Here is a 21,229-nt window from a genome sequence, read left to right on the forward strand (position 1 = left end):
TTTATTATCAGCACCTCACATGCCTGTTCATTTATGTTGATGAATGTAAAAACCTGGCTGATATTAACATCCATACACATGCAGATCCTGAGGCTGTTTGCATTGCTTTACATACCTGCCAAAGAAAATGCACTTTTGATGCAGTTGTATGTAACCGAGATAATTGTGAGCCAATTCACCCAATGGCACGGAGATGCTAATCAACACACACATGGACTTGAGTATCCCACGTAATGAGCCGTATCCCCGTTTTAAACATATTCAGGATACGGCATTGACATTCACACACACAATAACTGATAAATGTTATGTCCAAATTCTAAACATTATAGAGAGCTGTCTCCCCCCGCCCCCTCCTCTCTAGAGTGGATGCTCACGCAGGTTGCCATGTGGTGGACACTGAAGCTTCAGTGTTTAGCCAGCTCTGCATCGGTCTGTAAACCTTTCTGTGTTCTAACCTCTCTCCATTTTTCAAAAGCATCTCCAATATTGATCCTAGTTTGAGCACGTTTCTGCTCGTGGAGCTTATTAGAAACATGCAGAGGCTTTTTAGGTCGGGTACAATCACTTCTATCTGAACCACTTCTCTTGCCCGCTTCCATCGCTGCAACACCTGTTGGTTTGACCTGACAACTGGTCTCATATCTGGCAAACCGAGGGGTGTCCAAGATGGCCGTGTGGGGGTGACTTAAAAAAAATTTTCTTCTGCAGAGAAGAATCGATATGAGATGAATCCTTCAGACGACTGGATGCCCCCACCCGCTGCTGATGACTTTATGTGTGTTTTGAAAAATTGCCTCTTCAGTCAGGAGTTCTCAAAGCATAAACATAATGTTTGTGGATTGTAGAACTTTAAAACAGTGTTTTCTTTACCTGGTAATTATGTGTCTGAATGTCAATGTGTAAGGCTGCATGTAAATGAAGATATAAAAAAAGACAGAATGCAATCAGAGCCGCGACCAGATGAGCTTCATTTTAATCGCAAGGATGGGCGCCGAGTCTGTGTCTGCTTAAAATGATCAGTAAGAGATGACTAAAAACACAGTGTTTGTTTTTACAGACTCTATAGGTGCGTGCGTGAGTGCGCGTTCAGCTCTACTCCCTATGAGAGGCTTCAGACTCTAATCTGAAAATGAAACACCTTTATTTTAATAAGTGTTAAAATATTCCAAAGATTATTTCTCCACCAGGTCGGCTCGTGTTTCATACACCTTCGTGCTCCACACTGAGACATTACTCTTAATTTAAACATGAGCAGCTGCTTTATAAAAGTATTTTCTTTTATTAGAATCTCCACCGTTTTTCAAAAGGGCAAAGGTTTATTTTCTTCATGCCGTCACCACCTGTCACCACCACAAGAGGATTGATTGTGCTTTGGGAGGGGCGGCTGTGGCTCAGGTGGTAGAGTCAACCATCTATTGACCAAAAGGTTGGGGGTTCGATCCCCAGCTGCAGCAACATGTCCAATGTGTCCTTGGGCAAGACGCTTAACATTAAATTGCTCCTGCTGCTTCGTCTGTGGCGTATGAATGGGATGAGTTAATACTGATGGACTCTTTACTCAGCAGCCTCTACCATCAGTGTGTGAATGTGAAGCCGTGACCTGCAGAGTAAAAGAGGTTTGAGTAGTCAGAAGACTAGAAAAGAACGATACAAGCTCAAGTAGACGTGCAAACCAAATAACGTTGCCAGCCTAGAATGTAAGTAATATTTTGGCTTCAATTTTGTACACCAGAAGGAGGAAATGGATGGCTGTCCACTTTTATATACAGTTCATGGTTAGCAACTGTTAGAGATGAGGATGTAGTCTGAAGTGCTTCTTTCTCCTTTGACGTCATTCCACTGAGAACTAAGAAAAAGATAAAAGAAGGGAACGGAGAGAAAACGTCTCAAATAACGATTATTATTCCATCATGAAGTAGAGAAGTCTTTCCGTTCACGTTCAGTTTTCATCCAGCAAGACCTGGAAGTCTGGGTAAAATATATCAAATAAAAACACGGCGCAGTTGTCCCTTTCATAACTTCTTTACACCCGTTATCACACGTTAAGAAGATGGACAAAACTCCCATTCAAATAATACGAGCGTAAGCAGATTCAATTAGGATTACAGCTCGTAAACTCAGCAGAAAGTTCACCCCTGCTAACCGGAGGAGACCCCGCTCGTTGCTGAAGAGAGAGGATCCGGCTATAGTTAACACAAATCTCATTAAGTGTTGGAGAAGGATTCGCCATAGGCAGCTGTTCCAAACACATTAAAGCCTCCATCAATCGCATATATACGCACCTCATATGTCCTCTTTCAAACGCTAAATCGCATTGAGCTAATATCTGTGTGTCGGCGCATCGTCGCTCAAACAGCTTTTCACAGGGAAGCCGGCTCTATTTTATTTCCTCATCCCCTAATTATGATTAATCACTCTTAAATGGCAACGTTTCGCCCACATGTGCACCGTGACGTGCTGATTGTGGTGGATTAAAGACGGCATCAGAACATCAGTGCACGGGAAAAAAAACATGCAGAAAAAAAATATGAATACAGAACGATAACCAAATCTGGGATTATGTTCAATTACCAACATAGCAGGAGGAGCATTAGCACAGATGATGCATTTGAAAGATTTGTGGCGCTCTGGCTGCGCTCATGGCCTCCGAGTGAAGCCGGTCTGTGCGTAATCAGAGTGTGATAGGTGTGTGTGTGTGTGTGTGTTGGCTTTATGGATCCATGCCCAGGTTGATCTAAAGGAAGGAGGACGGATGGATGCAAGCAGAGATGGAGAGCGGCATTTCCAGCCCAGCGAGTTTAAATCCCCTCTCGCCGTTAACGCCGAACACCTTTCTTCCGCTATATCGACTTGCTGTCTTCATATTTCGCTGCCCCTCAGGCCGGGTCGGCCATCATGGCGTAAAGAGGCTGTCATGACCCCGAGACACACACACACTCACACACACACACACACACACACAGAAGAGAGGGACTGACCAAGCAAGAGAGAGCCTTTACGCCAAATGTAACGTTGTCCGGTCATTTTGGTTTCCTGTGCAGGTTTAACCAACTGAAACAATCCTAAAAACAAGCTCACACTCAAACACTGTTATTGAAACCTTAATGGACGCTTTGAGCTTTGGGACGTCGGCGTTTCTCAGTTGGATCAATTAAAGTGCCTGGACCCTTTTGATGCAGACAAACTTGAAATATAAAGCGTCAACATAGCGGCACCAATGAACGGATTTGAGCGGACATAAAAATGCAGAATAAGATGTTGCGACGTTATTTGAGTTGTAGTCTGTTATTCTGGGTTTAAACTCAGATTTCCATCACATTAAAGCAACGATAAGTGACTTTTCCACCTCAAAATAATCGTTTAAGAATTTGATTAAGTGGCACAGTAACTTTCAACAGGGACAATGGCGTCTCCCGCCACTTGTTTTCAGCACTAGGTAACTTTGGCAGCAGGTTGAGGTCATCTCATGAGAAGTGCGTACGTCTTTAACACACTAGTTCACACAGCAGCCTTCAGCTACAAAGCAACCAGTTAGCCCGTCTCTGTACTGTTTGAAGCTAAGAGGAAGAGGACGGTGACGGATGAAGCTAAGAAGAGACAAAGAGAAAGAGAGAGCGAGAAGCTGAGTGAACAACTCTGCAGATATTATTCAGAACAGATTCAGACGTAACGTTAGCCTGTATCGTTATAGGGGTCCTCGTCGTCTCATGTTTAGCAGCTTTACCGGCCGCGGAAAGTCGTCTAATCCAAGTTATGTCTCAAGTGTGATACAAATAAATCAATAAATCCATCTTAAACCATAAAAAGTCACCTCTCTCCTCGTCGATCTTCATCGACCACCTCCACTGGTCACCTGATGCCTTTAAATGAGGAGCCCTCTCAATCAGACCAGCACTTCCCAAGTGTACCATTGTTTTCTTTAAAGGCAGGAGTAATATACAATGCATGGGGGAATTTCCAGGCTGCGTGCAGTGGGTGACGGTAGGGGCTGCACACATATCAGTATGGTGTATCAGTACTGGTATATCGGTCACTCTGTTTCATAGGACACAGCTCACAAGCATTAAAAGAGCCTCTCGTACACTCGTTTATTTCGTTGCAAATCATAAAAGCAGAACCTGACTGTAAAAGATTGTCTATTTGCTAAGCAGATTCAATAAAGGATTCTGATTGGATGAGACCCCGATCATAATCTGCAGTAACTGTAATAACTGCCATACCTCGTTAAGTAATCAAGCTGATCTCTGTCGTCCTCTCGGTGCAGGAGGCAGCAGGTACAGAGCGCTACGGCCGAGTGTTAATAGAGTGTGCGTGTGAGACGGGTGGAGGTGTGACTGTGTTCAGCACTTAGTGAGAGTGTGTTTGAACGGAGGGACGCCGTGATGTGATAAATGATGCAGAGCTGCAGCCTCACAGTGCAACAACGCAGCTCCTCTCTTTGGCGCCGTCTTCCTCCCTTTCTCGATCTAATTACCACCTCTATTTTCTCCCTCTTTTCTGCTCCTCCATTTGGCACATATTCTCACTTTATTATGGCCCACGCTGGCCTTTTATTGCCCACCAGCAGCAAACTTTGTGCAATTTGTCATTGAGGGAGTGTGGATGAGTTCCTCTGGCCGCCTCTGCCGCTCTCACCTAAAAATCTAATCAGATCAACGCAGGGCCCTAATCACTTCCTCTCTCTCCTTGATTGCATTTATAGACGTTCTGTCGCTCTGCGCTCCCCGATCGAGCATTTCATAATTACTCTCCTCTTACATTTGTTTATTTATATCCTGCAGTACAGTTTGTGCCAAACCCTCTGCCAACGAGAGAGTAGTAGAAGTTTATGGGTGTGGGGAGAGAAAGGGCCCCTTTGTGTTTTAAATAAGTGCCTTACTGCCTTTATGGTAATTTCATTGTATAATGCTATTACATTACAAAGGTATCACGGCCTGAAAGAAATGCATGAGATCATTTAGATAAAGCTGTGCAAAGTTGTTCTTATTTAGCTAATGAGGAGTGTCGAGTGTATAGTTTCTATTAAAAATAGGGATGCAGGATTAAACATTGGGTTATAAATCTGTTCACATATTTGCAAGCGTCTGCACGAGAACTCAAAGACACAGACCGTCATTTAGGCCAGTACAACTCATCGTTATTTTTTTTGGTTGATCCAATCCCTGCTCCAATGATTCAGAACCAGAATTGTTCTTTGTTGCCAACTACATTTACACATTAAAGGAATTTGACTTGCAAAGGAATGATAAATGATAAATGAGGGTTTGAATTGAGGTAAAGATTCTCCACAGAGGTTTCAGAGTCTGCTTTGTCCTCACTGTGAGGTCTGATGCTTATGTTATTGACGCTCTATGTTTCTTCTGTGTGTGTGTTCCAGGTTCAACTGATCCACTACAATCACGAGCTGTACACAAACTACACAGAAGCTGCTAAGAGCCCCAACGGACTCGTCATAGTGTCCATATTTATGAAGGTAAGATCCCTGACCCTTTAAACTCTGCTATAGTTAGGAGTCCATCGCCGCCCACGCTGACTTATTCCATAAAGTCCTTCCCTTATAGTAAGGAGAGTTTTATAAAAATGGGCCCTACCGATACGCTGAGATCATCTTAAACAGGATTGTATAAACGACAACCTCCTGCAGCCAGATCTAAACTGCTTCTTGCCGCCTTGTATGCTAACCCCAAATAGTCCGTGCACCCCGTGGTCCGTCGGACAGTGCCTGCCATGCCCGACTGGATCAGTTTCTGCAGCATGAGCGCAGTGGCCATGAGCTATACACACATCACAAGAGAACTACAAGATCACAGGAGAACTACAAGATACCAGGAGAACTACAAGATCACAGGAGAACTACAGGATCACAGGAGAACTACAAGATACCAGGAGAACCTCGAGATCACGCAGGAATAAAGAGAACAGCGTGCAAACAACATGTTGCCTTGTCTGTCTGAGGATGGTTTATTTAGCTGCATTCAGGGACCTGATGTAATAAGTGTTTATAGGACAGCTGCAGTATATAAACAGAAAATAACACGTAGTGCCAAATGGGACGGGAGGGAACATCATGTTCAGAACAGATGAGCCTCAACATGAACAAAGACGTTCATCTTATATATGTTCACAAACAAGCTCGAGGGTCTCGCTAGTCATCTTCTTCTTCACATCAGACGCAGCAGCATTCAGGTTTCAATTATTCAACCTGTCAAGGAAGTTCATGCCGTTTTTTCCCACTTCGTGTGATCACGAGGGGAGGGGGGTTGGAGGTGGGTCTCTGGAGGAGAGTGGGGGCTTCAGTATGGAGGAGGTGTGGCCAAACAGCAGTTTTTTTTTTTGTTTAATGCTGCACATTCTTCCTTTAAGGCAGAATTTCAACACTTTGACCATGTATATGACCAGTATAATGCATACACATGACATCACAATAGTTAAAAAGTCCTATGTAGACGCTGCTGATTGTTTCTATTTGAGTTGAGCCGAGTCAAGGAGGTTTAATCTCATCATGGTTAACTCTTCTTTGTTGGTATTCTGATCTCATGAACCGTTTAGCTTCTAAATAGGCTGATTTTCTTTGTTTGCATCCAGCAGCCACATATTGGTTTAAAAGAAATCTGTCAGGAGCTAAATTATCCCTCAGCACATCGCCGCGCTCTCCTGCTCCTCTGTGTCTGCCTGAAAATCTTCTAAACGTTCAGCTCAAGAGCTCACATCTCACAAACAATTAGCAATCCAATTATCCTGCAGAGCCGAGCATTGTGCTTCCTGGCTTTGTGTCAGCCGGTGACGGTGGCTCTGCTCCCCTGTCTCTTTGTTGTATGAGAGGTCTCCATCTTGAATGAGAGGCTCAGAGATCAGAGAGGCAGCCGACGTCCTCGCTCTGAAACACTCGGGCTGAAAAGTTCAGCTGCTAACTGCTAATTAGCTCCCCAATGTCAATGGGACCATCATTTAGTCTTGAGGAGACGGAGGAGACACTGACCTGGGTCAGACCTCCTCGACTCCCCTCCCCCCCTCCCCCCCTCCCTCCAACCAGCAGGATGGAGGGTCGGAGGATGAACGAGAGAGGAGGTGTGGATGTGGAGTGCAGCAGGTGTGAGGAAACGACCCTGTAACAGCAGCATGCAGCTCTGCAATGCAGCAGCTGTGAAGAAACTTAATGCAATATTACCAATGTGTTGCTATGTAGAAAAATATTTGTAGCATCTTAAAGGCGACACTTGTATTGTCATAGTAGAGAAGTGGTAAGGAGTCTCACGTTTCTAGTGTTGTGTTTAGGAAATAAAAATCTGATTTGGTTTTCAGCAGTTGGAGCAATCAGCCGGTTTTTACACCCAAATCAGCAGAATACCTTTTCTCAGGGCTCCTGGTGGCTCATTCAGATTGTAGAACGTATAAAAAAGAAGTAGACATAGCTAACATTGGTTTGTGACCCCGCTCTTTGAAGCCCCGTGTTCAGCATTGTAGCCGCCACCAACTTGTTTTTCTTTTGGAACGAGAAATGACCATCGTCGCATCAAGCGACGACCTCTTGTGTGAACCGTAAAGTCGATCCTGAAGAGCAAAAGATCATGGATCCAATGAATCAAAACCTTCAGCAGCAACATTAACCATTTCTATAAAACAAAATCATGATGTGCCTGTAAACACTGCAACCTGATTGGACAATTTAGAGAAAGCCTTTGTTTTTGTTTTTTTTAACAATTCCCACAGCAAAGAATCACTCTCAGTCGTGCACTTGCCTGTTAAAATGTTTTTTTGTCAGAAATCCTTCCTCCCCAGGTTCAGGACAAGAACAACAAAGACTTAGGTGTGTTGCTGTGTCCACAGGAAGCGCCTAAACGGACATGAACCAAATGTTCCTCACAGGAACTTTAACTATCGCCCCTTCTACACCGCAGGAACTTTCCCACGGGAACGAGGGACCTTGTGAGGAACTAAGTGCAGGAATCAGGCTCCAAATTTAGTTCTGGGGTGATTGATCTACATCTAAAATAGACCCTGCTTGAGGTGTTAGCATTTTCCAAAGGTCCAGGGACCTTCGGGGGTCAGAGCCTGCAGCGCTGAACATCTCTAACAGGTCTAATAGGTCACCCGCCATGTTTTAGACTGCAGCTACAAGCCCAGCGCTCATCTCCTTTCCAGTTTTTCTTCCGTTAGTTATTTGCGATGCAATACGGCACAATCAATAACAGGACAAGCTGAACCTCCTCTATGCTAACAGGCTAACTGTAGTGTTTCTCAAATGATGACTCCTGCCTGTCATCTTTGTTGTATGGGCTTTGTCTTCTTCTTACCGCCACCTACTGGACTGGCGGTGTAGTGCAGTTACTTTTATTGCGTCACTGTCCTGATTTGCATAATCGTCCCAGGACTTCAGGACGCCGTGGACATGCTGAATCCTTCACATGTGTTTTCTATGTTTTGTGCCATGTGCAGCAATCGCCTCATACTACTTACAAAGACATAGGTGTGTTGCTTTGCCTACAGGGGGCGTCAAAACTGACACAAACCAGGAGTTTCTCCCAGGAGTGATTGAGTTTAAACCCTCGTCAATCAGACTGCTTGTGTCCTTGTGATTGAAAGAAAGAAAACTGCACCACCCTGTGTGTTTGTGTGAGTCACCGTGTCAGTGTTTGTGTTTGACAACTTGGGATGAGAAAACATTTGAGTGTCTAACATCCTCACTGATGGGTCTTCGTTTAAGTTGCTTAAAAGCCCGATGAGTCTCAAAATATAGGTATTATCCAAAGAGATTTTTAAAATCATGCTGACATATGCTCTCAAAAGACACCCACTCACATCCATTAGTTTTTTTTTCCCGCTAATGTATCTCCGCCCACACCGTCTTCAGTGTGTTCGACCAGGTCAGACTCTTCAGTAGCAGCACCGAGCAGACAGGTGCTCATTAACAACGTCCTTCGCTGAGCTCAAGCTCCTTTTTCTCACTTTTCCATGACTCATGCTCGCCAAGGCCTTGTCAGATTTCCCTGCCCGTCGCTGTGACTCAGATTGACAGGAAGCCCCCCCATTCTAGTCAAGGAGTCATGTGGCATCATTAAGGACAACAGTGGGTGACGGCAGCGACGTAAGGGTACCTCACTGAAAACACAATAGAGACACCAGACGCCTTTTACAGGGAACGGAAGGACATTCTGCTCGCTGAGTCACTCATCTGTCGATTGATGTAACAGCGAGTAATATGTGAATCGTCACAATGTGTCTTTTGGTTATCTTGTGTCTGATTGACATTCAGCCATATGGTGCTAAATCTGTACTTTTCTCACACCTAATGTGCAGACGCTCCTGGAATAGAGGAGACAGATTGACTGAATCCCCTCTGGTGCTTTTTCTAGGAAAACGATAAAAATGAGAGAGAATAAGAGTCTGAATAAGTGTCGAGCGGCTTGAGTGGCTGGTGGAGGCTTAATGCCTGAGTGAAGAGCGCAGGGAACAGGTCAAAGACTTGGTCATTTTTGTTGCTGCGAAGGAGGACCAGCACATTTCTTTTTAATCACTTCGCCCAAAGACACCACAATTAGAGTTGTGACGTCCAGCTGGCCTGAGTGAGGGGAAGACGGAGAGGAGAGGACGTGAAGAGAGGGGTCAAAGAAGGGCGCGGGGGGAGGACGTGGAGTGTGAGGTGCTTCCTTCAGCTATTAACGAGCGTCTCACAGTCGGAAGCTGCTCCACACGACTCAGACTTTACCGAACAAAGAGCCGGTCAGCAGAGTGAGAATGGAGTTCAGAATAAAAATGGTTTGAGGCACTTTACTTAGTGCAGGTATGGGACAAATTTGAGAACATTTCCAGTGTCTGAGAGAGATGACTGAATCCTTGTTCGTGTCAGAGAGAATTCTGCTCTAAATGTAACCCAGCCCATCAACTTAGTAAAGAGTTGTGTCCATATTGGATAGATTAATATCAGGGCTGTCATATGATACATTTTATTTTAATCGCAATTAACCACTGACTTTAAAAGTAAATCATGATTAATTGCAATTTTGAACTGTTTTCGTTATGCTTTTGTTTTGTATTTTGTACAGTGTTAAGGTCACATCCACTTCACCATGTTTTTTCTAACACTAATATGTGTCCCTAGTCTGTCCACAAACCCCCCAATGATGAGAAAAGTCCATCCTCTTCGTCTTCTGCCTGCTCCACTTTTCAGAAAATGTGTGCTCAAACAGTCCATTTGGAGATTTTCCCTTCATGACATCACAAAGGGCAGTATCCCCTCCCCCAGGTGGGTGACACTCCCACAGCTAGGTGTTTGTTCTGCCCTCTAAGTCTGCCTTCTCACTGTAAACAATAGGACATGGAGTGAGAAAGACCGAGACACCCAAGCCCTTCTAGAGAGGGGCGTGGTCAAACACAGCTCATTTACATTTAAAGGTACAGACACAGAAACAGCCTGTTCTGAGCAGGGCTGAAATAGAGGGGTTTGCACGTGAAGGTCTGTCACTAACCCCCAATCTGCTCGACTTTTTTTTGTCTGATTGACGCTGAATAAAAATATTACAATTGTGAAATTGAGGGAAAATCCATCGTAGCGGCGGAGAACTTTAATCCCTGTGAGCTAATCAGACTTTTTTTTTTTAAACAGGCTGTAAACATGATAATTTCTGCTGTGAAAACATGATTTTTTGAATGGGTGTGTATGTGACTTCTGGTGCTTCTGCAGCCAGCCTCTATTTTTTTTTTTTGCATCAGCTTCATTTTTCAACACCGGAGGTTGCTGCTTTGTTGCAACATGAACATTTTTATTAATGTTTTATATTGTCTTGTATCTGCTGCATGTGTTTCCGTCAGAGATAATGGGAAATCCACACAATAAACACCTCCCAACCTACTACAGCCTACAGAGGAATCATACGCTGCTGTCCTTTTCGACTCCTTACACACTTACTGCATCTACGTGCTCTGCTCTAGTGTCCTAATACCCCACACAGCTGTTGGAAAGAAATGTCATCTTAATGCTCATCAGCTGTTCTTTCAAGCATCCACTGTTAGTAGGAAAAACTGCTAAATGTTCTACAACTGGTAACAAGCATGCACAGCATCATTTTGTACATCGCTGAGCCAGATGGCGAATTCTAAGAGTCACTGTGGTGTAACGAGGATTCAGTCTGAACCTCTCTATAAACACTCGGATCCATTAAGAGTCGATGTGTAGGAGTCGGCCATATGCTTCAAATCAGTCTCATGGTATTAATGAGAATATTTATGTCTGTAATGTTTGTACAATATGTACAAATATACGCCAAGCAATTGTATGCAAAACCCCTGGAGAGTTTAATTAGGGTGGATTAAGAATTAGTGTTTGCTTTTCATCTTACAAATATGTCAAGGCCATCCAACCAACCCCCCGCCCTACACAAAACGTCTTACTGAAATGTAGCAGCTCGACTATAAAAGAACCACGCCTCTATTAACAGTTCAGGTTTAAAGGCACCCCAACACAGCCGTTTTGGATGCCCCTCGGTTTGCCAGATATGAGACCAGTTATCAGGTCAAACCAACAGGTGTTGCAGCGATGGAAGTGAGCAAGAGAACTGGTTCAGATAGAAGTGATTGTACCCGACCTAAAAAGCCTCTGCATGTTTCTAATAAGCTCCACGAGCAGAAACGTGCTCAAACTAGGATCAATATTGGAGATGCTTTTGAAATGTGGAGAGAGGTTAGAACACAGAAAGGTTTACAGACCGATGCAAAGGTGTCAGAGTTACATATTGCTCCTTTAAAGAAACTGCAGTGTAAATTTTGATGAGTTGGCATGCATATAATTTGAAAACCTTTTAGCATATTTAGATCCAGTCTTTGTTTGTTTGTGAAGGCAGAAGGACAACGGGGAAATGAGATACACCTTTCAGAGAGAGATTAAAAAAGCACAGAATTTATTCATCACTTTTTATTGTTGCATTTAGTTTGCACATTTTTAGTGAAGAGACATTCACAATGGTCACTGGCAATGGCTTTTAGCTCCAACAGAGTAAAACTTGTTTTTGATGTTGTTTAAAGTCATTTAAGGAAAACAATACAGAGCATTTGTTCTTAAAAGAAAGGAATGTTTCTCTGTCATGGCCGCCGTGTGTCTGCGAGCTGTTGCTAATAGTTTCTTTGACGGTGGGAGTCTTTATTTTCCAGAAGGCAAAGCAGCAGTCCAGCCGAGTGTAGGAGCCTCTGACTGTGTAAATACATCAGCGGGTTTTAGATATTATCTTGTAAAGTATGAAATGAGAACATCGCCTTTGTTTCATTCCAAATGGACTCTTTATTCATTAAATGGTCCCTCATTACCTCCTAATCTCATCCCACTCTTTCTCTCTTTTTTTTTTACCCAGATTGCTGAGACGTCAAACTCCTTCCTGAATCGAATGCTGAACAGAGACACCATCACGAGAATAACGTATAAAAGTAAGTGGTTGTGTGACATTTTATTGAGGTCTGACCACATGTCCTATCAGCTTTGAAAAATCCCTTTCGCTGGGTAAACCGCTGCCCTGCTCAACGATTATCTAATCATAGCTTCGACTCGGTATCTTGGCACCGTTGGTCATTTATCCATCTACACCTTGCCCTGCTATTAAATTAACTTTTTCCTTGCAGCTTGTAACGTGGTTGGTACAAGTGGGGAAGCTAGCGGCAGGTAGCAATTAGCAGAAGTCCAAGGATAGCTGGTTAGCACCAGATAGTTGACAGGCAACAGAGTGGAGGATTGCCATACTGCACTTTTATTCTACAATACATAATATCGACCACACAAAGCCAGGTCTCCACGGCGCTATATTCACTGATAATACATGAACAGTAAAACATAGAACCTGTACCGACTCGTCACTGAGTCTGAGAGTCCTCTCACAGAGGCAACACCTCTCACTGTTACAAGCTGATGCCAAAAGTTCCCGACTGCATGCTCATGGTGCATTACTGTTTTGGCACTATATGAAGGAAAGGTGACTGAGATTTGTAGTTCCCATCCAGCAGCTAGAACCAAAATGAAATTCAGATATCAACAAGTGGAGAAATCTAAAGTCCTGCAGGCCAGCTGTGCTTTATAACGGCTGTTAATCTATGAATATACAGCATCTGGTTGGAGGAAAGGTCTCTTTTAAAAAAAAAAGATTTTACTCTTTTCAACTGTTCAAGCATCATTAGTCAATTTCAAAGTGGTACTGCAGGACAGGAGCATGAGATGCCTGCTCAGGAGCTCTCAATAGCTGGAGGAGGTTGTTGGTGAGGCAGTGTGTTCGGCTGCAGTCGACAGTCGCTCCTCCGAGGTTTCACTCCGCACACTACAGACTTGCCGTACTGGAAGGGGCGGCATCGGCACAGCGATCGCCTAAGGCTGACTTGAAAAAAGAGACAAATAATTGGATTAATGGGGGGGAGCAGCGAGCAGCTAGATAAACGCACTGACCCCTTGTGGCCGGGAGGAGTCTCTGAGGCTCAGAGGCTGCAGGCGAGGGTGCAGGCGGGAGGAGAGGGTGAGGTGGGGGGGGCGGTCCTCAGGGTCCAGCCAGAGGAGCTGGAGAGGAGCATGGATTCTGACAGCTGTCAAAACTCCCTCAGATACACTGTCTCACATATGCTGACTCACACGCACACACAGATACACACACCGCCCCCTCATGAGGCCTCCGGCAAATCCCTCCAACAGCCAGTAATGCTGCTGGCTTCTTTTAAAGCACATTTGTACACACATGCAAACACAAAGATGCATGCACACTATCCAAAGTGAATTATGTTTTTCATCTGAAAGACTGGAGATAATGTGAACATTTTTTACAAATTTTCTTAAATTGAGCCTATCATGCTGCTTATTTTACAATGACTAAAGCATGGTTTAATTAGCAGTAAGGCCGCAGCGGTCCACCACAGTGACCTCGTCCCTACAGGCCGACCGTTTGTCAGCGAGGCCGAGCGGATGACAAGGTCTTTTTTTTTTCCTCTCCGAGCATGCTGTTGAAGTGTGAAGAGGAAGAGAGCTGCAGTCTGTCTAATTAACGTCCTGACAGAGGAGACAGTTTGGATGAAAGAGGTTTTGTACTGCAACACCAACAGCTTGTCATTCACAGAACAGGATATGATTTGTGAAGTAAGAAGTGAGAAAAATGTGTTTTGACAGACGAGCTCGCTGCTTGATGAGAAGTGAGGGGGAGATAAGTTTACAACCTGAACACAGAGAGGAGGATGAATGAGGTAAACCGGCCGTTTTGAAAGCAGAGAACAGGACCCAATCGCAGACGGATGAACACCAGGACTGTCTTCTGTTTGAAATTGTACATGAGGGCAGAGGCGCTGCTGGTCAACAGGCAAGGCAGGTAACTGCTTGGGGCCCCAGACCAGTAGGGGGCCCCTGAGGGCTGACAAACTTAAACCAAAGCTGTGGCCCAAAATGTGCAAATTTTGCAACGACAGTAACCTCCCTAAGGGGGCCCCGTCTGACAGCATTGAATCTCAGTGCCCTGCTAAGCGTCGCTTGCATTATTGCTGTTTTTCAATTAACGTCAACAATGAAAAATGAAGAGGGATTATCCGTCCACAGGAGAGAGAAAAGGAAGAGGAGTGAGCGTCAGGACACGGGCAGACAGGATGGTGATGAACGCTGGTCAGAGGGCCCCCCTACTGATTCTTGCTTAGGGCCTCAAGAGACTCCTGCGACTTCAGGGTGTGCACAGCCTTTGACACAGACAGGGGTCATATATCTATCTATGTCACTTTATAGTGCCTATTTCATATCGACACTGTGGGTCGCCACCTTGCCCCGGTGGAGAAGCTTAAGATCGATGATCCTGAGATAAACACAGGTTGGGGCCATGATCCTGTTAAGAGTCATCCATGTTGGTAAGGTCGAGGGGGGCGGTTCCAGATGAAGTATGATCAAAGTCCTGCTTGCCGTGTTTCTCGCACTCCCTTTGACTCAAAGCTGCAGTGCTGTATTTAAGTGATGAAACATTAAACTCCCCCTCTTGTTTTCGTTCTTTCCACAGATGATGCGTATCTCCTGACCGGTCTGAACATCGAGGAGGTTTATCCGGAGACAAATAGTTTCATCACGTACGAGGGATCGATGACCATCCCTCCATGCTTCGAGACAGCCACATGGATCCTGATGAACAAGCCGGTGTACCTCACGCGCATGCAGGTGAGCCTCCTCTACAAAGAACACACCTGTGAACACAACTCCCAGAAGTCACCGGGGATTGTCCGTCTCAGCCGAGGATTTTCTCCCTAACTGTTGTTCTGCCTGTGAAACATGTCAGCCCAGAACACAGGCTTTACTCCAAAACCTCCTCGGTTTGTCAAATCCTCCATAGTCCTGTCTGAAGGAATGATGCAGTGGATCAAAATGTCCGACCCACATTTCATCCAATAACTTCTCCTCTCTCTCTCTCTCTCTCTCTCAGATGCATTCTTTGCGGCTGCTCAGTCAGAATCAGCCGTCTCAGATCTTCTTGAGCATGAGCGACAACGTTCGTCCCGTCCAGCCGCTGAACAACCGCTGCATCCGCACCAACATCAACTTCAGCATGCAGGGCAAAGACTGCCCCAACAACAGGGCTCAGAAGCTCCAGTACCGAGGTACAAAACACACAGTCGCCTCTCTCTGACGTTTGTCTAATCATACAGAATCATTTCTTTGTTTGAATATTTTCTTTTTTTTTAAATTTCATGCTCAGGGGAAACATACATTTAAATTTTCATAGCTTTCACATGACGTCACACTCTAATGGTACCGCCCACCTGGAGGGCAAGAAAGGCTCTCTACCACTGTACGCTATTGAGAAGTTACTGGTCTCAGTTGCCCCCTACGTGTTTATATCTGTTTTATTTTTAAATTTTTCAAATGAAATACAGGTGTTGTTTAATGTGATACACTAACCGACGAGGAGACGAGCCCGAGTTTTGCTTCTACAGAATTTAATCAGAGAAAAAAAAAACAGGAAGGAGGACGTTTGTGGATTAAAGCAGTTAGACCCTCCGCGGCCCCTGTGATGGGAAACATCGGACTTCTCCTCATCCTGACATCAATTATTATGTTGCCTAAATCTAAATATTCCTGCCGTTAACTCAAATTAGAACGGAAGACATGGGAGTACAGTGTTTCCCCTAGGTTTACAGCGCTGGGGGGGTGGGGACAAGCCGACATGTCGACACGACGACACAAACACTTGAAGGAATCTTGGTGTTCATGTGTTACTTTTAATGACAGCTGTCCTTTTCTATCAGAAAGGTATCCTTAAAGGACTTCTTTCCCTGATTTCTGACTCTATCCACTATCCTATCCCTACAATAAAGGCACAAAAAGACCAAAGGGCCGCCCCCCTAATATAATGGAAGGGGAAACACTGGAGTAAGTCACACATGTACAAGTCACAAGTCACAAGTCATTGCTCAGGTCAAGCAAGTCAACAGTCAAGTCATACAAAATTCTGATTACCCAGTTTCCACATGACGTCAGTTAAGACAGCGGTCATCTTTAAGTAGTTTTTCTTAATATTAGCTTAATAATGAGGTATACCTGATACCCTTCTGTTTCTTGTACTACAATTTTAGAGATTATAATAATACTAACAATTTATTCAGCATTTTTCCTGTCATTACAACTAATGTTGTCTGAAGGTGCGACCAGGTAAAACAGTAATTCAAAGGGTTAGTAAAAAAAGGTTTAAGTAAACAAACGGTTGCTCATTATGATGTGATATATCTAATGTACCTTATTAGTTTATTTGTACATTTGTAGCATTACTTTTCTGACTTTAAATCAGATGCTTAAGCCTCTAAAATCATTGCCAATAGAATGCAATAATCCTAAATTATTGTAAATACAAAACACACGATTACCTCTTGTACATTACGTTGTTATACAGCACATGCATAGCTTTATGTTATTATGAAGAGTGCTCATTTTACAAACAGGTTGGACTCGAGCGTCTGCACATTGGAGAAAAACACAGATAGCATGACAGCTACATTAGTGACTCTGTGTCTTATTTTGAGTCATTTTAATCAGATATATACAGCCATAAATAAATCATTAAAAAACAATTGAAAAAAGACGCTGGCGCCCTGAAAGGAACGCTAGGTGGACAAGGGGCCTTACTCACCAAACTCTCAGGTTAAGGGGAAATGTTGCTCCTGAATGTCTGGGATGTCCTTGATCTTGGATGCATAGATCCACATAGATTCCAGGGGGAATAATGCTTCATCCACGGTTACTATTATAAAAACTAATGTACTTAAATAAAGTGCAGCAGAGCTGAGACTCTGCTTGTGAACTGTAGATCACATATGATGTGTTAAAGAGAAGACTGATGGTTGGACCGTCAGAACACCTGTTGGTCTCTGACAGGTTGGAAACTGGTTTGTCACAGCTCACTGCAACCTGCAGCCCGTCATCTCTCCTCTGTGTCAGCAGATAGGAGTCTGTACAGCTGCTGCACTGAATGGTGGATTTTACTCCTGAAGCGTAAATATGTTTCAGGACAAGATTCAGCACCCCCCCCCCCCCCCCCCCCATCCCCCTGATGCATTGTGCTTTATGTTGTGTTCGGTTACACCGTGATCGTCTCTCTTTCTCTGTATCTCTCTCACTGATTCCCATTCTGCTCCCTCCCCCCTCCTTTAAAGGTGAAATTCGTATTCTGTGCAGCAGTCGAGGGAGATTTCAACTCTCCCCACCCGCCTCAGACCTTCCTGATTGCCAAACAAACGCGCGCACACACACACACACACACACACACACAAGAGACCCTCAGAGAGCAAACCCCAAAAAAAACAAAAACACACAAAAGCAGAGCAGCTGATTTAATTGTTCGGGGATTTCAAGACCTTCAAGACAAAGTGAGGGAGGAGGTGGGGGTCTCATTAAAAGGGAAAATACGTCTCTGTGGTGATTTGTGTAAGGTCAGCCTTCACAGAGGGAGCCCCCCCCCCCCCTCCTCCGCAGAGGCGTGATCATCAACTGAATAAGGAATCAGGGATGTTTGGAAGGTGATCACGACGTGAATATGTGTTTGTGTTCTGTTTTTGTTGAACACACATCTGAGAGGAAATATGAAATCAGGCTCAAAGAAAGTCAAGAGGTGACTGAGACCTCTCTTCTGTACTTAAGAGTTTTAAAAGTACTTCTGTAGATTAGTTCAGTATCCATTCTTCTGAAAACTTTTTCCTTTACACTCCACACTTTAACTCAAGTATCTATCTGAACTTCCTGCTCCAAAATTTTCATAAAACCTCATTGAGTTACACCTTTACATGAGCAATATGTAACTCTGACACCTAGTGTTTAAAATGGGTACTGCAGTCCAAATTCAAAACATTGTAGAGAGCTGTCTCCCCCTCCTCTCTGGAGTAGATGCACAAGCAGGTTTCCATGTGGTGGACACTGAAGCTTCAGTGTTTATCCAGCTCTACATCGGTCTGTAAACCTTTCTGCGTTCTAACCTCTCTCCATTTTTCAAAAGCATCTCCAATATTGATCCTAGTTTGAGCACGTTTCTGCTCGTGGAGCTTATTAGAAACATGCAGAGGCTTTTTAGGTCGGGTACAATCACTTCTATCTGAACCAGTTCTCTTGCCCGCTTCCATCCCTGCAACACCTTAAAACCGCCTACCTCTGAGTCTACAATAGGACGGAAAGCCCGAGCCACGCAAGCCCTTCCAGAGAGGGGGCGTAGTCAGACAGATATCATTTACATTTAAAGGTACAGACACAGAAACAGCCTGTCCTGAGGAGGGCTGAAATAGAGGGGTTTATAGACATGATCAAATACAGGATCAGAGTGGATTTAGAACAAGAAACTTCACACACATGTTTTGGCAGCTCTGAGACTTATTTACACTGATTGAAGAGGAGGAGAATATATATATATGTGATATATATAAATAATAACAATTTTATGTCCCTAAAATATGAGGTGAGCTTCAGTTTGCTTTTCACAGAAACAGAGAGACATGTTTTAATCCGAAACTGTAACGACATTTCAGAGTTTGGACTGCAAAACTTTCTTCTCTTATCGCTATTTTTTTAACCCGAGTGTCTGCACTTCTACGTGAGTAACGCAAACTTGTGTTTATTTATCTCCTCCAGTAACGAGACACGTTCTGTCAAATTACAATGTTTGTTCATGTTTTTTTTGGCACCTGCTCGTTCTGGGTGTAATTTTCTCTCAAGGCTGTCACTCAAAACATAAAGGCAAAAAAAATTACCTCACACACCTTCCACCATTCACCCGGGTGTCATTCCTTTTAAATTGTATGTTATCGTTCAAGACGAAATATTGTGTGTGTGTGTGTGTGTGTGTGTGTACGGGGAGCGGGGAGGGATAATGCTGCAGAACAGTTGAAGTGTGGAGAAAGCCACATGTATAAATCAGAATTCTCACTCCTGTCCGTCTCCTCTCTTCCAGTGAACGAGTGGTTGCTAAAGTAGCCTCCCTTGGATGAGCATGGAGATGAGTGTCAGAGAGAAGGAGCGGCACGAGGAGGGGAATGAAGAAGGAAGAGGAGGAGGAGGAGGAGGAGGAGGTGGAGGTGGAACCAGTCTGCATCTCATCTGTTCATGGCATTGTATAAAGACAAACACCGGACACTATATGAATTAAAGACCTTTGTACTGCGAGCAAAGAGACTCTTCTTTTCATACATTGAGAACAGTTTGATCCCTCGATCTTACACATGCTAACGAGCCCTTTCCCCCACTGTACAACTATATCTACACGGACATTTTGATACTTTTTTGGGAGAAAACCAAAAAAAAAAAAGGGGGACACTTGGAATCTAAAAAAACAACAACATGGAAGCATTTATTTGATAGCCTCCCAACCACTAGGACAACGTTGGGACTTTAAAGCCTTTGTACATAAAAAATTGTTGCTATCAGTGGGAAAATCCAAGGACCAAGTCACTGCCCCCATCCCGCCGGTGAAGTCGACACTCACACGGACGTTTCATCACCGTCACCAACAAGGCATGCAATCAGAAAAACCCGAGCGAGAGGGAGCACAGCCTTTTACCTTTTCATCTCCAAACCAGAGTCATGTCAAGGGAGACGAGCAAATATTTACCGGCTTTCTTACGGCCTTGGAGCAACCAGTGTCTTGGCCTCGTTTGTACATATTATAATTATCAATACTGCAGAAAAATGAATATGTAAAGAAAAGTAATGAACTAACAGTCAAAAGATATATTAAGAGGATTTAAAAAAAAAAGATAAAGAGTTGAGAATTTTAAAAAGCTTGGCGCACTTTGAACTGAAGCAGTCTGAGCTGATGCCTTTTTTCTGTTTTCTTGTTTACAATGGTCATACACTGTGTTTGAGTAATGTTATCAGCCCAATAAATGTGTCTGGAAAAGTTCACTTTGGAAAATGCTTCACTATATGAGCTTCTGACCTATTGTACCTGTACCTGTTTTGTACTGTTCCATATTAAATGTGTTGATATGTCAATGTTCCTCCTCAGAGGCATGCTCAATCACATCATACAGAAAGCAGCCAAGAGATTCATTTAAGGAAACTTTGAGAAACGAAGCAATGCAGAAACTGCGGTTCCTCATGTGTCCACTTGAGGCTTCCTCCTGAAGCGAGTCACTCACCATAGACCATATGTCATAGACTGTATCAAAACATAGTCTCAGTGGCGTCACCCATTGGTTTCTGTAGAGGCGTTACGGAACCCAACAATGGTGGACGCCGTATTGGAAATGCTGACGGCAACTTACTTTTTGATCGATCTAGAAACCGGTGAAGGAGAAGAAAACAGGGAAGAGATTAATTTACGGAAACTTTGCGCTGAGATGTATGGTAGCCGAGAAGTGCAAAACAAATGTACAAAGTGTGAAAAAAATGTACAACTTTTGAGACGAATTAACGTTTTGGAAAACAAGTTGATGCGAAAGACTTAAACGAGCGCTAACACAATTTCATAAATGGCAGAAAACTTTTACAGGGCCCCGATCAAATTTACAAACAACAGAATCTTGTCGGAAAGGGAATGTTGCAAATGCCGTAATTTACACAGAAGTGATTGAGTGAGCGGTCAATTAGTTTGTTTTGGGGGAAAGAAGAAGTGAAAAACGTGTTTAGGTTGGCCTTGTGTTGTTTTGTTTGTTGTGCAGAAACCACCCGAGACAGTTAACACACAGTCTTTCCGTCAAAACGGACTAATTGTCCACTCACTCAAACACTTCCCGGTCACTCCCAGCACTTAGTACATTCCTTTTC

General features: G+C 43.9%; 1 protein-coding gene across 2 annotated transcripts in view; it reads left to right on the plus strand.

The window, feature by feature from the left end:
• The window catches only part of ca10a (carbonic anhydrase Xa), a 216,834-nt gene extending 196,379 nt beyond the window's left edge, over nt 1–20,455 (plus strand). For both annotated transcript variants that reach the window (XM_061028206.1, XM_061028205.1), the window contains 5 exons: nt 5,381–5,476; nt 12,345–12,417; nt 14,994–15,148; nt 15,411–15,585; nt 19,416–20,455. In XM_061028206.1, coding sequence (XP_060884189.1) covers nt 5,381–5,476; nt 12,345–12,417; nt 14,994–15,148; nt 15,411–15,585; nt 19,416–19,438 — 522 coding nt within the window. In that variant the 3' untranslated portion in view covers nt 19,439–20,455. The remainder of the gene's footprint in view (nt 1–5,380; nt 5,477–12,344; nt 12,418–14,993; nt 15,149–15,410; nt 15,586–19,415) is intronic.
• Nucleotides 20,456–21,229: the final 774 nt, after the last annotated feature.

Source organism: Labrus mixtus, chromosome 21 (genome assembly GCF_963584025.1).
Source record: "Labrus mixtus chromosome 21, fLabMix1.1, whole genome shotgun sequence".
Classification (NCBI taxonomy): Eukaryota; Metazoa; Chordata; class Actinopteri; order Labriformes; family Labridae; genus Labrus; species Labrus mixtus.